This window comes from Pygocentrus nattereri, chromosome 8, assembly GCF_015220715.1.
Source record: "Pygocentrus nattereri isolate fPygNat1 chromosome 8, fPygNat1.pri, whole genome shotgun sequence".
NCBI lineage: Eukaryota > Metazoa > Chordata > Actinopteri > Characiformes > Serrasalmidae > Pygocentrus > Pygocentrus nattereri.
In genome coordinates, this window is record NC_051218.1 from 45,349,293 (window position 1) to 45,362,919 (window position 13,627).

General features: G+C 45.1%; 1 protein-coding gene across 1 annotated transcript in view; it reads right to left on the reverse strand.

Annotated features, from left to right (window-relative positions):
- thoc2 (THO complex 2) overlaps positions 1-13,627 on the reverse strand; it is a 90,329-nt gene that overhangs the window by 55,235 nt on the left and 21,467 nt on the right. Inside the window, exons 10-15 of the mRNA XM_037540326.1 lie at positions 13,246-13,401; positions 10,522-10,694; positions 9,657-9,852; positions 5,728-5,766; positions 4,101-4,231; positions 3,276-3,377 (exon numbers count right to left, since the gene is read on the reverse strand). Of these exons, the coding sequence (XP_037396223.1) occupies positions 3,276-3,377; positions 4,101-4,231; positions 5,728-5,766; positions 9,657-9,852; positions 10,522-10,694; positions 13,246-13,401 (797 nt within the window). The remainder of the gene's footprint in view (positions 1-3,275; positions 3,378-4,100; positions 4,232-5,727; positions 5,767-9,656; positions 9,853-10,521; positions 10,695-13,245; positions 13,402-13,627) is intronic.

Sequence of the window (13,627 nt, forward strand, 5' to 3'; positions counted from 1 at the left end):
TGCAGCATCTCAATCAACTGCTTCAGTGTTGAAATATTGACACCTCAATGACGACCCGAGTTCCCCTGCACACGGCGTGTGTGTGACAAGCAAATATCTGCCACAAAATTGACTGAAAACCTATTATCAGAAATTAATTTTTAAAAATGGAAAACATCTCCAGCACCTTCATTAAAACGTCTGCTACGCACACTGAGCCAAGGTGATCAGCACAACGCTTCCTCCGCAAGTCAAACGCAAGGGACCACTTATACCCTTGAAAAGTTAAGCCAGTAAAGCCTAGATAGACAAAACAGTTCAAAGCTGTCTGCAGTCTACAAATACAGCTCTCACTGGGCCGGTCTGACAGGCTGGCCTAACCCTGACATTGCGCTTTCACTCTCCCCCTAAATCTGTTCCGACAGTCCCCGGCGGGCAACGGCCTAAACTCTGCTCTCCTTTACCTCAATCACCTGAACGCACGTCTCTCCATCTCCAGACATCCAATTATCCACCCAAATATCATAACTTATTCAAGACACTTGAAAAGACAGAGACGCCTGATGCAGCAATACTACAAGGCTTGTGGTTCATTAAAAGAGCTCATCAAAAATGCACAGGAGACAGGCGTAAGGCCACGAACACACACACACACACACACACACACACACAGAGACCCACACAGAGACAGAGACAGAGACCCACACAGAGACAGAGACCCACACACACACAGAGACCCACACACACACAGAGACCCACACACACACAGAGACAGACACACACAGAGACAGACACACACACACACAGACCCACAAAGAGACAGAGACCCACACAGAGACAGAGACACACACACACACAGACCCACACACACACACAGACCCCCACACACACACAGACCCCCACACACACACAGACCCCCACACACACACACACACAGAGACACACACACACACAGAGACACACACACAGAGACAGAGACACACACACACACACACAGAGACAGACACACACAGAGACAGACACACACACACACAGAGACACACACACACACACAGAGACACACACACACACACAGAGACACACACACACACACACACACACACACACAGAGACCCACACAGAGACAGAGACCCACACAGAGACAGAGACCCACACACACACACAGAGACCCACACACACACACACACACAGAGACCCACACACACACAGAGACCCACACACACACAGAGACCCACACACACACAGAGACCCACACACACACAGACAGACACACACACAGACAGACACACACACACACAGACAGACACACACACAGACAGACACACACAGAGACAGACCCACACAGAGACAGACCCACAAAGAGACAGAGACCCACACAGAGACAGAGACCAACACAGAGACAGAGACCCACACACACACACACACACACAGACCCACACACACACACAGACCGACACACACACACACAGAGAGACACACACACACACACAGAGAGACACACACACACAGACAGACACACACACAGAGACAGACACACACACAGAGACAGACACACACACAGAGACACACACACACACAGAGACACACACACAGAGAGACACACACACACACACACAGAGACACACACACACACACACAGAGACACACACACACACACACACACACACACAGAGACACACACACAGAGACACACAACAAAAAGAGCAAGGTAAACACTTTAAGGAAGCACTGCATTAAGGAGCTGACATTTCGAGTTGCCATCCAATAACAAGGCTGAAAAGCAACATGTCATCTATGAGGTTTGCTCAGGTCTAACTCAACCAGTAAAAGGGTCATATTAAAAATCTCATCAAGTCTGTGGGCCAGAGAAAAATGTTTATTTCATTTTAATGTTGCTTACTTAAAATATGCAAAAACCTCAGTAAAATACAGACACTTGTAGACTGTGTTTATGATCATTTTAATAGACGTCAGCGTCACTTTTAATTAATTAATGACGTTCTATTAAAAGACTGGTTTACCAAGAGAGACGCTGGAGGACTTTCACCTGAAATGAGTTCATGAAGCCAGTCTGGTTATAAAAATGATAACAGGACATCAGAGCCAGAATTCCTCTTTTAGTACTTTTACTTTATACTTAAGTACATTTGAAGGGAAATACTTTAGTACTTTTACTCAAGTGGAGGTCTAAAGGGAGGAACTTCTACTTTTACTGGAGGAATATTTTACCATGGGGGTCTCGACTTTAACTCTGGTACAGGGTTTGTGTGCTTCACCCACCACTGAAACTCTACCAGTAAAAGGGCCATGTTACAAAATGTGTGTGCCAGAGAAAAATTTTGTTTTATTTCCTTTTAATTAACGTTGTGCTGTAACTCCAACTGGCCATCGTTTACTTGAAAAATAATAATAATAATAATAATAATAATAATAATAATAATAATAATAAAAACTAAAGAAAAACCCCACTTCATCACTACAATACAGACACTACAGTAGTAGACCTTGAAATATTACATGGACACTTGAAATATTCTAAGTTTAATTCTCCACAGGTGCTCAGTCTTTTAAACCTACCTGTTTGCTTAAACCAGACACCTGGCATCCTTTCTATGGCTCAGTTTCTGAGCTGCTAAGCTCACGTTGGGTGCTTATGTTGGCTGAACTGCAGTTTGGTGATATGACTGGTGTGGAACTGCGTGTTTGCTATTATGTAGAACTGAGGCATAACCTGTATCCCGCAGTGTTGTTGGGGTAGGAGAGATGGAGGACATTACGTTGCAGTGCATGCTGGGGACTGTAGTGCAGCACACTGTGAATATCTAATATTAACAGAAAATTAAAATACTTTTGTGGGCCGGAAAGGACTGTGTGGCGGGACTGATCTGGCCTCGTGTTCGACAAGTGGGCTCTACGGTCACGTAACGCTGGCAGTTTGGGTCAGCCGTGGGCTGGAGGTCAGGGAACCAGCCCTGTGACCGGAAGGTCGCCGGTTCGATCCCCAGAGCTGACAGTCCATGACTGAGGTGTCCTTGAGCAAGACACCTAACCCCCAACTGCTCCCCGGGCGCCGTGGATAGGGCTGCCCACCGCTCCGGGTAAATGTGCTCACTGCCCCCTAGTGTGTGTGTTCACTAGTGTGCATGTCTGTGGGTGTTTCACTGCACGGATGGGTTAAATGCAGAGGTCTAATTCCACAGTGACAAATGGTTCTCAATTCTAATTCTAATTTTAGCCAAGGGTCGCCTAAAAGCGGCGTTTAAGAGTGTAAATTACACAATGGGAAGTGAACTTACTTCATGATGTATTTGGCTCGGTCCACAGTCTGGGCCTTGACCTTCACCAGTAAGGGGTGGTTGCTATACGTCTCGTTTTTCCACTGCCCATAGAGTCGATACCTGAGGACCAACAGGACATGGAAACATGTAAGGAGGCGATTAGACCTTTTCAAACAAATGAAGTGACTGAAGTGAGTTTTTACAGAGAATTCATTTCCTTGCATTTTAGCTCCGTTTCAGGCATGAGTAAAAGGTCGGCCTGAGCTGGTAACAGATCATCATCATCATCATCATCATCATCATCATTATCATCACCACTTTCTTACACTACTTTCAAGACTAAATCTGTTGTAGAAACAGCATAAACAACTACAGCCTTTGTTAAAGACCACAATAAAAGTGCAGTTCAGTAAAGGTTGTGGTTTATGAGCACAGCCAACTCTATAAAAACATCTTTGCTAGGTACTAGAACACATTACTCAGCATGTTAAGGGTAGACGTCACATTGCAAAGCCTCTTGCATGAAACAAAGAAAGAGACTGGCGGTACATAAGACCCGTCACTGGGCATCATTATCAGAGCACTGTTTAGACGAGCTATATTAGCTCTGTTGTCATCTCATACAACTGCTTTGTTTACAAAATAAAGGTCAGAACCAACATGTTCAATGTCATATATGCTGCTCTCCTTAGCAGGTGGTGAAACAACATGGTCGTTCCAGCTGTTAAAGTTTTACTGAAGACCACACCAAAAGCAGCAAACGTTACCAAAGCAGCATCTATATTCATCTAGCCATTCCATGAAGGACATACGACGATCAAGCACCATTTGCATTGGCAGTACCTGTACTGGTAGGGGAAGAGCTTGAAGAACCCCCACAGCTCCTCAGACATGCAGGCGTTGCACTCCATAAGCGTGAGGGAGGGCAGCAGCACCTGATCGGCAATGCTGAGAAAACAGCTGAGCAAGGAGTCCTAAGAGACAAAACGCACACAGAAAACAACAAAAAGGAGAGATTAGGAAAAAAAGAAAGAGAGAAAGACGAAGAAAGCTAGTAACGGTCATCCCAACCAAAGAAGCTTGATATATACATTTGCTCGTTGTGCCTTCAGACTTCACTTCAGGCTTCAGGCTTTCAAAGAATAAAAACTTCCAGCTGTACATAAACTGCGTGGAAAAAAGGGGAAGACTGAGGCTTTTCATCCAGAGCACTACGCTTTTATATGGAGAACACCGTATGGATGCACTTTCAGCGCAAACAGGATCATGGCTGAACGGCGATGCACCGCGACCACAAATCACCTTTAGGCGCTGTGCGTGTTCATAATAATCAACATATGCAGTGGGCATAAATGTTTCTAGTGTCAACGGAAATACAAGAGAAAAGGCGTTTTGATGCTTGTCTGAAGACGCCACACACAGCCATGCGCACAGCAAACGACAAAATCAAGAGCAACAATATCACAGACCCTTCAAAGCAGCACGCACAGACAAGGTCTAATCACAGTGCGGTAAGATGTCAGAACTCAAGAGCTGTAATGTTAACGCAGAGCTGACTCAAAACCCCTTTCCCCTCGTGCACATCACTGAAATAATATACCCGCTGTTGTCAGAAGAAAACCTCATATCTGTAAAATGATATCTTCACAGAAAAAGGGAAAAACCTACCTTACCTTTAACGCGAGTCAACGGACCCAGAGTTTTGTCATTTCGGCCGTTTCTCTTGGTCCAATCTTTGTGAAATTTGTAGACAACGTAAAGGGCTACACCCACATTACAAGCCTCGCTGCTCAGATCCGACCTCTCTGACTCGACGGTTCACACTCGTTTAGGTCAGTGACTCAAATCGGTCATTAATGTGATGAACTGGCCTGAAACGACCCTTATGAGCTCCTCCTACTCAGTAACGTCACGTGACTGAATCACTGCATCATCAGCACAAACTAACGAGCAGAACGAGCTTCGCTGAGAAGATCATTAACTCTGATCAGCTCTCAGCTTCGTTATTAGAGCCAGACGGAGGAGAAGAAGGTGAGACGAGCTGCTTTTCCACCGTTTACAGGCTTTAATGTCTGCTCGGCGTGGTTGCCATGGCAACGCTGAGTGATGCTCACGCGCACTGGACAAAGCACATGAATTCCGATCTGAGCGCCACATTAAAGTCACACGGCCACGAATCGAATATGTATCTGATCTGGGACCTCATGTGAAAGTGGCTCAGGTCGGATTTGTGTCCACACAGCCCTGAAAACACCGATCGGAGTCACATCAGGGCAGAAAATCTGATTCGGGCCACTTCAGCCTGGAAATGTGAACGCAGCCTATGTCAAAAATGGACATACAAGGTTTTGTTCCGACAACATCCACAGAAAAAATTTTTTTTCTTCCAGTTTTCCTTCAGTTCACTCAAAAGGGACGTGCTGATATTGCTGCTCGGCCGCATGCTTCATACCTCTCCTCCACGACTCACCATTTTGTCCTTGGCATCTTGCTTGCTTTCACTTTGGTACTATATGAGAGAGAGAGAGAGAGAGAGAGAGAGAGAGAGAGAGAGAGAGAGAGAGAGAGAGAGAGAGAGAGAGAGAGAGACAGAGAGACAGAGAGACAGAGAGACAGAGAGAGAGACAGAGACAGAGACAGACAGAGAGAGAGAGAGAGAGAGAGAGAGAGAGAGACAGAGAGAGACAGAGAGAGAGAGAGAGAGACAGAGAGACAGAGAGACAGACAGAGAGACAGACAGAGAGAGAGACAGAGAGAGAGAGAGAGAGAGAGAGAGAGACAGAGAGACAGAGAGAGAGACAGAGACAGAGACAGACAGAGAGAGAGAGAGAGACAGAGAGAGAGAGAGAGAGAGAGAGAGAGAGAGAGAGACAGAGAGAGAGACAGAGAGAGAGACAGAGAGACAGACAGAGAGACAGACAGAGAGAGAGACAGAGAGAGAGAGAGAGAGAGAGAGAGACAGAGAGACAGAGAGAGAGACAGAGACAGAGACAGACAGAGAGAGAGAGACAGAGACAGAGACAGAGAGAGAGAGAGAGAGAGAGAGAGAGAGAGAGAGAGAGAGAGAGAGAGAGAGAGAGAGAGAGAGAGAGAGAGAGTCATTCAAATGCAGATCAACGCTGGCTTACAGAACTACATCCTACTGAGACTGCAGACGTATATGAAAGCAGACCACTTCCTCATATATATATATAGCTGCTCTCTGTAGTTCTACAGTTACAGACTGTAGTCCATCTGTTTCTCTGATACTCTGTTACCCTGTTCTTCAGTGGTCAGGACCCCCATGGACCCTCACAGAGCAGGTACTATTTGGGTGGTGGGTCATTCTCAGCACTGCAGTAACACTGACGTGGTGGTGTGTTAGTGTGTGTTGTGCTGGTGAGAGTGGATCAGACACAGCAGTGCTGCTGGAGTTTTAAACACTGTGTCCACTCTCTGTCCACTCTATTAGACACTCCTACCTTGTCAGTCCACCTTGTAGATGTAAAGTCAGAGACGACAGCTCATCTGCTGCTGCACAGTTTGTGTTGGTCATCCTCTAGTCCTTCATCAGTGCCCACAGGATGCTGCCCACAGGACGCTGCCCACAGGACGCTGTTGGCTGGATATTTTTTGTTCGTGGACTGGTCTCAGTCCAGCATCAACACTGAGATGTTTAATAACTCTGAGTTTGATTCATCACCCAAATAGTACCTGCTCTGTGAGGGTCCATGGGGGTCCTGACCACTGAAGAACAGGGTAACAGAGTATCAGAGAAACAGATGGACTACAGTCTGTAACTGTAGAACTACAGAGTGCAGCTATACAGTAAGTGGAGCTGATGAAGTGGACAGTGAGTGTAGAAACAAGGAGGTGGTCAGAACGTTACGCCTGACCAGTGTAAGCTTAGAATTTGGACGGGGGAGGTGGTTGTAAAATCGGCATTAAATGCCTTCGTTTCATGACGTCCTTTGAGCGTCTTCGGTCACGGGAGGCAGACTGACAGAGCGAAAGGCCCCGTCGTGTAACTCCTGTTGTACCTGTGTGATGAGAATATGCTAAACCAGAACAGCCATATGCACACGCCACTCTGTAAACAATTAATGGAGCCATTAGTGCGTCAGAGCATTGCGATTAGAACGAGACAATGAGGGGGAATGCAGGTAAACACACGCAGCTGTCATAACACCGGCTCCGCCAATAAATTAGTAACGCCGCTAATACCGAAAACAAAATTAACCCCAAATTAGACTTCGTTACACAGTGTTACATATTAATGTTGGTAAACGAAGCCTTTCGGGAGATTTAATAACAGGACCAGCAAAACGAGCGGTATCACAGGAAACACAGGGTCATCATAATTCATTGATTAAACCTAATTACTCAAAAATACTGATTAAAATTTACCTTCAAGTGAATTAGAATGGGTTGGAAATTTGCATAACAATGCATATTTATTCCCAGCCTGACAGGCACCTACTTATATGAATTTCTTAAAGCGCTTCATAGTTTTTTTAAGCCCTTTTAAAGGCTTCATAGTTCATCTGCCATATTTAAAAGGCTGCGCATCGTCAGTTTCCACTGTCTGACGCTTCTGAAAAGCCAATTACTGAATTTTGCATCAAAATCAGTAGATTATGCAATTATTAACACAATCAATAGTAACAGCCTTAGCTGATGTGGTTTAATTATATTATTTGCACACAAAACAAAGTCACTCAGAAGGGTTTAATCCGACTGACTCGGATTTCTTCGCGGTGGTGAGTGGAAACAGGCGTCGTGATGCCTTCAACTACATACAGCCATTTTATTTATCGTCCAAAACCTCCAGTGGACCTACGTGTCGTTTTCTGCGTTAAAAGTTTAATTTTTCTCTTTTATGTAGCTTTTTGAGGCACTTTAAACTCAGATGTCTGGTTCCCATCACTACCACTGAGAACTTTGACCGAGTTGCAGCAGAACAATTCAAATTAAAACACTTTGTTCAGACATAAAACGGCTAAACATGAAGACATTTTGGAAAAACAGTGTAATTAAGTGTTAATATGTACATTTTAGAAGTCCAACTGCATTAATCAAATTTTTAATCAACCTATTCTGTTTCATTTACATCTGGTTTGTGAAGAACATGGACTAAAAAAAAGCTTGAAGAGTTGGATATTTTTATTTTGTTTGGTCTCTCATTCAATATTTTGACCGAAAAAACACAAACAGGAATCAAAGTCACACATCGGCCACATTTGATCATTACTCCAGTTAAACAAATTAGTAATAAGCATTAATTGATCCAAATTCAATTCGGAATCATTTATTTAATAATTTATTTAATGATTAAAAACATAGTTGCACACTGAAAGCTCCAATACTCTATGCTGACATGGCTAAAATAAGAGTGCGGCTCCCGATGGAGACAGTCGGCAGATTTAAGTGAGCCGTTTTCTCGTTATCAGGTTTATATGGTTATTTATAAAATAGTTCCGGTCCTAAAATCTGATTGGCTGAGCTGCATTCGAAATCCATGATATACCCACACCTATGACCACGTCCAGACTGAATGGTGCATCACTGCGCCAAGGCAGAGAAACCCCTTCTGCCGTTAACGGAACCGTCTGACTCTGGACCACAGAGTGTACTGATGAATTAAGAACCCGTATTTGATTAAACCGAGGAGCCGGGGACTTATGCCGTTAATCAGAACCATGCTGGTCAGCTAGGTACCAGGCTAAAAGACGGACAACATGCTCAACAACTCCATCACTAATGCTACAGTAATAATATTTATCGAGCGTGGATGCGTCCGAGTCCTAAATGACTACTTGTTGGCTGTGTTTTGCTCTGTTGGGCTGCAGGATCCAGTATTTAATCTCCTACGTAGTGCACTATGTAGGGAGCGCAGAGGCGTTTGAGATTCAGCCCCACCGTGAGAAGAGGGCGCTGCCCTTGGTGTTAAAGAAGACTCGGTGGTGACCAGAAAGTACTAAACAAAGCCAAAGTTTTGCATTAAACTGTGTCAGATCTTCATTATCTCATAATATAACAGGGGTGTTGAAAGGTTCTCCTCATTCAGTCCATGGTTGAGCCTAAGAACGCCCTTCCTATGATAAAATCTCAGTAACCCCCTGCCTCTCGTGACCTACTGCTTTATTAATCATTGGTTTTTAGGTTAACAAAAGAAGAATTTGGAAAATTTACTTTTGGAAAAGTCTGGGGCCGTTCACTTCAGCGATGTCTTCACTGAGTCAATTCAAGCTACTTCAGTGAGAACCATGTGAGCCCACGACAAACGGAGATCGCTCTAGCTCAGATCTGAAGATCCTGTAAAGGTCCCACATCACACTGTGGTGTGCTCCAACTCTAACCGTACCGGCTTTTCAGCACTGAAGCTTTCCGTAAAGTTCTTCACCAGTTTCTTGTTCTCACCTCTTTCATGAAGCTCTTTCCCAAACGCACGATCTTGGCGAAGAGTATAGGGTCATGGGAGAGGTGCGGACCCAGGTAGCCCAGCATCGTGAAGACATCCTTGGAAAGGTCCTCAAATGTCTCCACCTGAGGTGGAGCTTGCCTGCTCCACAGAGGCTTTGGTAGGCTGCCTTTGGCACCCTTAGGAACCCCAGCCCTACAAAACACAACAGCAGTCACAGAACTGTAATGACAGACAGACAGACAGACAGACAGACAGACAGACAGACAGACAGACAGACAGACGATCCCGAAGGAAATTTGGCAGCCAGTAGCAGACTCACAACACTATAAATGGGTACAACCGTAAATGGGTGTAGACATAGAAGAATAAATGAACCAGATCCTCTACAGATATATATACAAATAGAAGGGGAGGGGGGGGGGGGGGGGAGTCTGTGATAATATCTATAACCTGAGATGAGAGATGCACTGCAATAATGACCAAAAATTACAGATGACTGCGTATAATGACCACAGAATGAATAAATAAATATGCGCATATATTGTACCCAATAAAATGTCTAGTGTCCAGATGTGCAAGATGCGCAATGAGCTACGCAGAAAGTGCAATACGTGCAGCGCGCTGTCTATACATGCAGATGAACAGATCATGAGTGCTGATTGCGCAGTTTCAACGCTGCTTTAGAGAGAGACTGAAGTTCACCAGCTTTTTAAGCCTTCGCCGAGTGAATCCAGGACCGCGAGGCAGCATGGATCCATCGATTGGAAAATGCTGATGCAGGAACGGTGATTTAACGGTACTAAACGGACTAAAGCCATTAAAACTCATCACGTCTGCAAGTGTGCAGCTCCGTGTTTGTACCTGCGGTAGAGCGGCTCCACGATGAGATGCAGCAGCTGGCACAGTGCTATGGCTATGGCCTTGTGGGAGGTGGCATAGTAGGCTGGCATCTGCTCCATGATGCTCTGAGCATGCTGCCAGTCGCCGATCCTCAGCAGCGCCTCCAGCAGGCCTAGCTTCTGGTTATCGGGAGGCTGGAAAGAAGGGGATGAGTGAAGACGGAGGTGAGGGGAGGGGAGATACACCTTCACATATGGCACACTGGGCTACAGCAGAGCCAGGAACATATGCAGGGCCTAATCATTTATTTCATCATTAGATCCTTTTCCAGTCATTATTTACTTTGGCTAAAACAGAGCGGCAGGATGTGAGCGTCAGAGCTTCGGCACAGACGAGCACAAGTCCACTCGGGCCTCGTTTAATCTTGGCATTAACGATCAGTAACAAACTTGGCATCAACACCAGTAATCCAGTCATCACCTGCATACTTTATAGGTCTACATTTGCCCATTACATTTTCAAAGAGGCTACTGCATCCAGCTTCGGGTCCAAACAAACATGAAAATTATGTGGCCAGGATTAAAATTAATGATTAAAAATTACGATAGCTGAGAAGATCTGCCAATACATGCTTTATTTATGTTATACAGTCCAAGGGTTTTAGTTAAATGACATTTTTCAGACTGTCAACATAAACTAACAGCTGTGAAAACTTGACCAGTGTTGTAGCACTGGGGGCAGGACGACCCAGAATTCATTGTGCTTTTTTTTTTTTTCGTGGTTTTTTTTTTTTTTGTCAACTACCTCAGGTTTACTCGCTCAGGCTTAAGATCATTTTCTCCATAGTAATTCAACATCATCGGATTTGCTCTCTGGTGGAAATACGTGATCGATTACTGTCTCTAGAACTCAACAACCCTAGACCTACACTTGATGGGACTGCAAACTTCAGATACTGCACAGCACATAATTAGAACAAATAATGATCCGAATAACCGAGTACAACTTCTTTCAGCACTTAAATACCCGAATGGACCCTGGACTGGATCTTCGTGCTCGTGCAGGGTTAAATTCTCAGTGCAGCAATACCGGTGAATCGTACTGCCCTGCTTAGAATACATAAGTTATGAGCAGAGCTGACTCCAGTGCCTTTGGATTAAACACGGATTTTAATCACAATGCTCGACTACCCTGGGAAATCTAGATCCAAACACATTCCAATCACACACAGGATTACACTCGTCTTTTTAACACTCACACAGGCAACATCCAGATACGGGATGCATTTTAACACTAAGCGTAAACAGGATCCTTTCACCCCCACCCAGCTCAAACACAACACACGCACCCCCCGCGTTCTCGTACAGTAGCAGGCGTACTTTGGCACGAGGGAATCGCAGCTAAATAATCTCGATTGGAGCCATTATTCATCAATTCCTGAGAGGCAAAAGGCCAATCTATTCTAAACACACTACACAGCCCCGCGGCGCGGGGACAAGAGTGGAAATGGCCTCGACCCACCACAGAACACCAATTAGCTTCAGCAAAGAGCCAGTTCAAATTCGCCGCAGACACTGATTACACGACTCGGGCCCATTCCTTCACTGCTTATTAAACATAATGCTCATGCTACACTGCGTGGGCCCTTCAGGCACCCAGAGACCGTGCATGTGTTAATGAGAGTTTAAGCACATGCCGGCCTCGTCTCGGTTGTGTGACAAGGTACCGGTCTGCACCGATAGGGCTGCTCAAAAAATCTGCACGACCGTCCTGCCATCAGTCGGAGCTGAGCGAGTCTGACCGATGAAGCTCAAGTAGAGGAGAGCAACAGACGCCTTCAGATTAACTGACCGTTTCATTTAGGGAGCTGGGGATCAGTTGAGCACTCCATCACAAAGCTGGACTGGTGTCTTCAGCACGTGTGGTAGATTGGTTACCACTAACATCTCCCATACAGGGGATCACACTGTTCACACAAAGTACTATGGGGTATTTAACAACAGTTAGTTCTGGCCACGCAAGCTGATTGGTTGAGAAGCCTTCTAATCGTCTTTCACAAACGCTGTATCACTCCGCTGAGATGCTGTTGCTAAGCAATGGCTATGACAGCTGTAGGAGACGCTCGAGCCATTTGAATGTTTTCACTTCTTACTTTGGCACAAACAAAACGGACACTGTTAAGACCACATCTGACCGACAGCCGATTTGGTCCGACTCTGAAGACGAGACGACACTAAATTCCCAAACTGTCGTCGCCACTGAGCAGCTTTTCAGTCGGCAGCTGAGACAGAAGAACAGCTGAACAACCTGGAATCAGCCAGAAATGAACCCAACACCATTCGCCAAACTAAACGGGCTGTAAGAAGCTTCACAGACCGGCTGGAACAAAACAGCATTAATACTGATCTGGACAAACTGACCAAACTGAGCTGAACCTGATATTGGGTCAGTTTTATGATTTAAAATGTTTAAAATGTTTAAAACGTTATTTACAACCCCAATTCCAATGAAGTTGGGACGTTGTGTAAAACATAAATAAAACCGTATTTGATTATATATCATTATCTATCTTTTACATTATATATCTTTTATCTAACTGCATTTGCCAATGAAGTTTAAGGCTGCAGTTTTTGTGGCTTAAGAAAAGGACAAATACTAATCAAATTAGACCAACGTAAAGACCAAATTATACTCGAGTATTCAGGTCAGTCCTAGCTAAAATTAAGTGATGGGTTGAGTTCATACCTTTTCGCTCTTTTCCTCCTCCTTCTCTTTGTCCTTCTCCTTGTCGTCGGTCTTCTCCGAGGGCACCACCACCATAGTGAGCTTGCGGGCGATCTGCTTGGCCTCCAGGATCTCCCTCTTGTGCTCCTCCACGATCGTAGAGTCTTGGGGAAGCAGCTGGGAAAGGAGAAACAGAAAAGTAAACTGACTATCGATACAAGAGGTGCCCAAAGTGTGAGGGCTGAGCTGCTTCAAACCCGTCACCCTAACTAACTTATATAGGAGCAAAAACTCCTCGACTCCTCCTTTATCCTTGACAGCGCTCTGACTTTTGATTAGACAAAGGCTGCGTTCACATTACAAGCCTCGTTGCTCAGATCCGGTCTCTCTGACTCGACGGTTC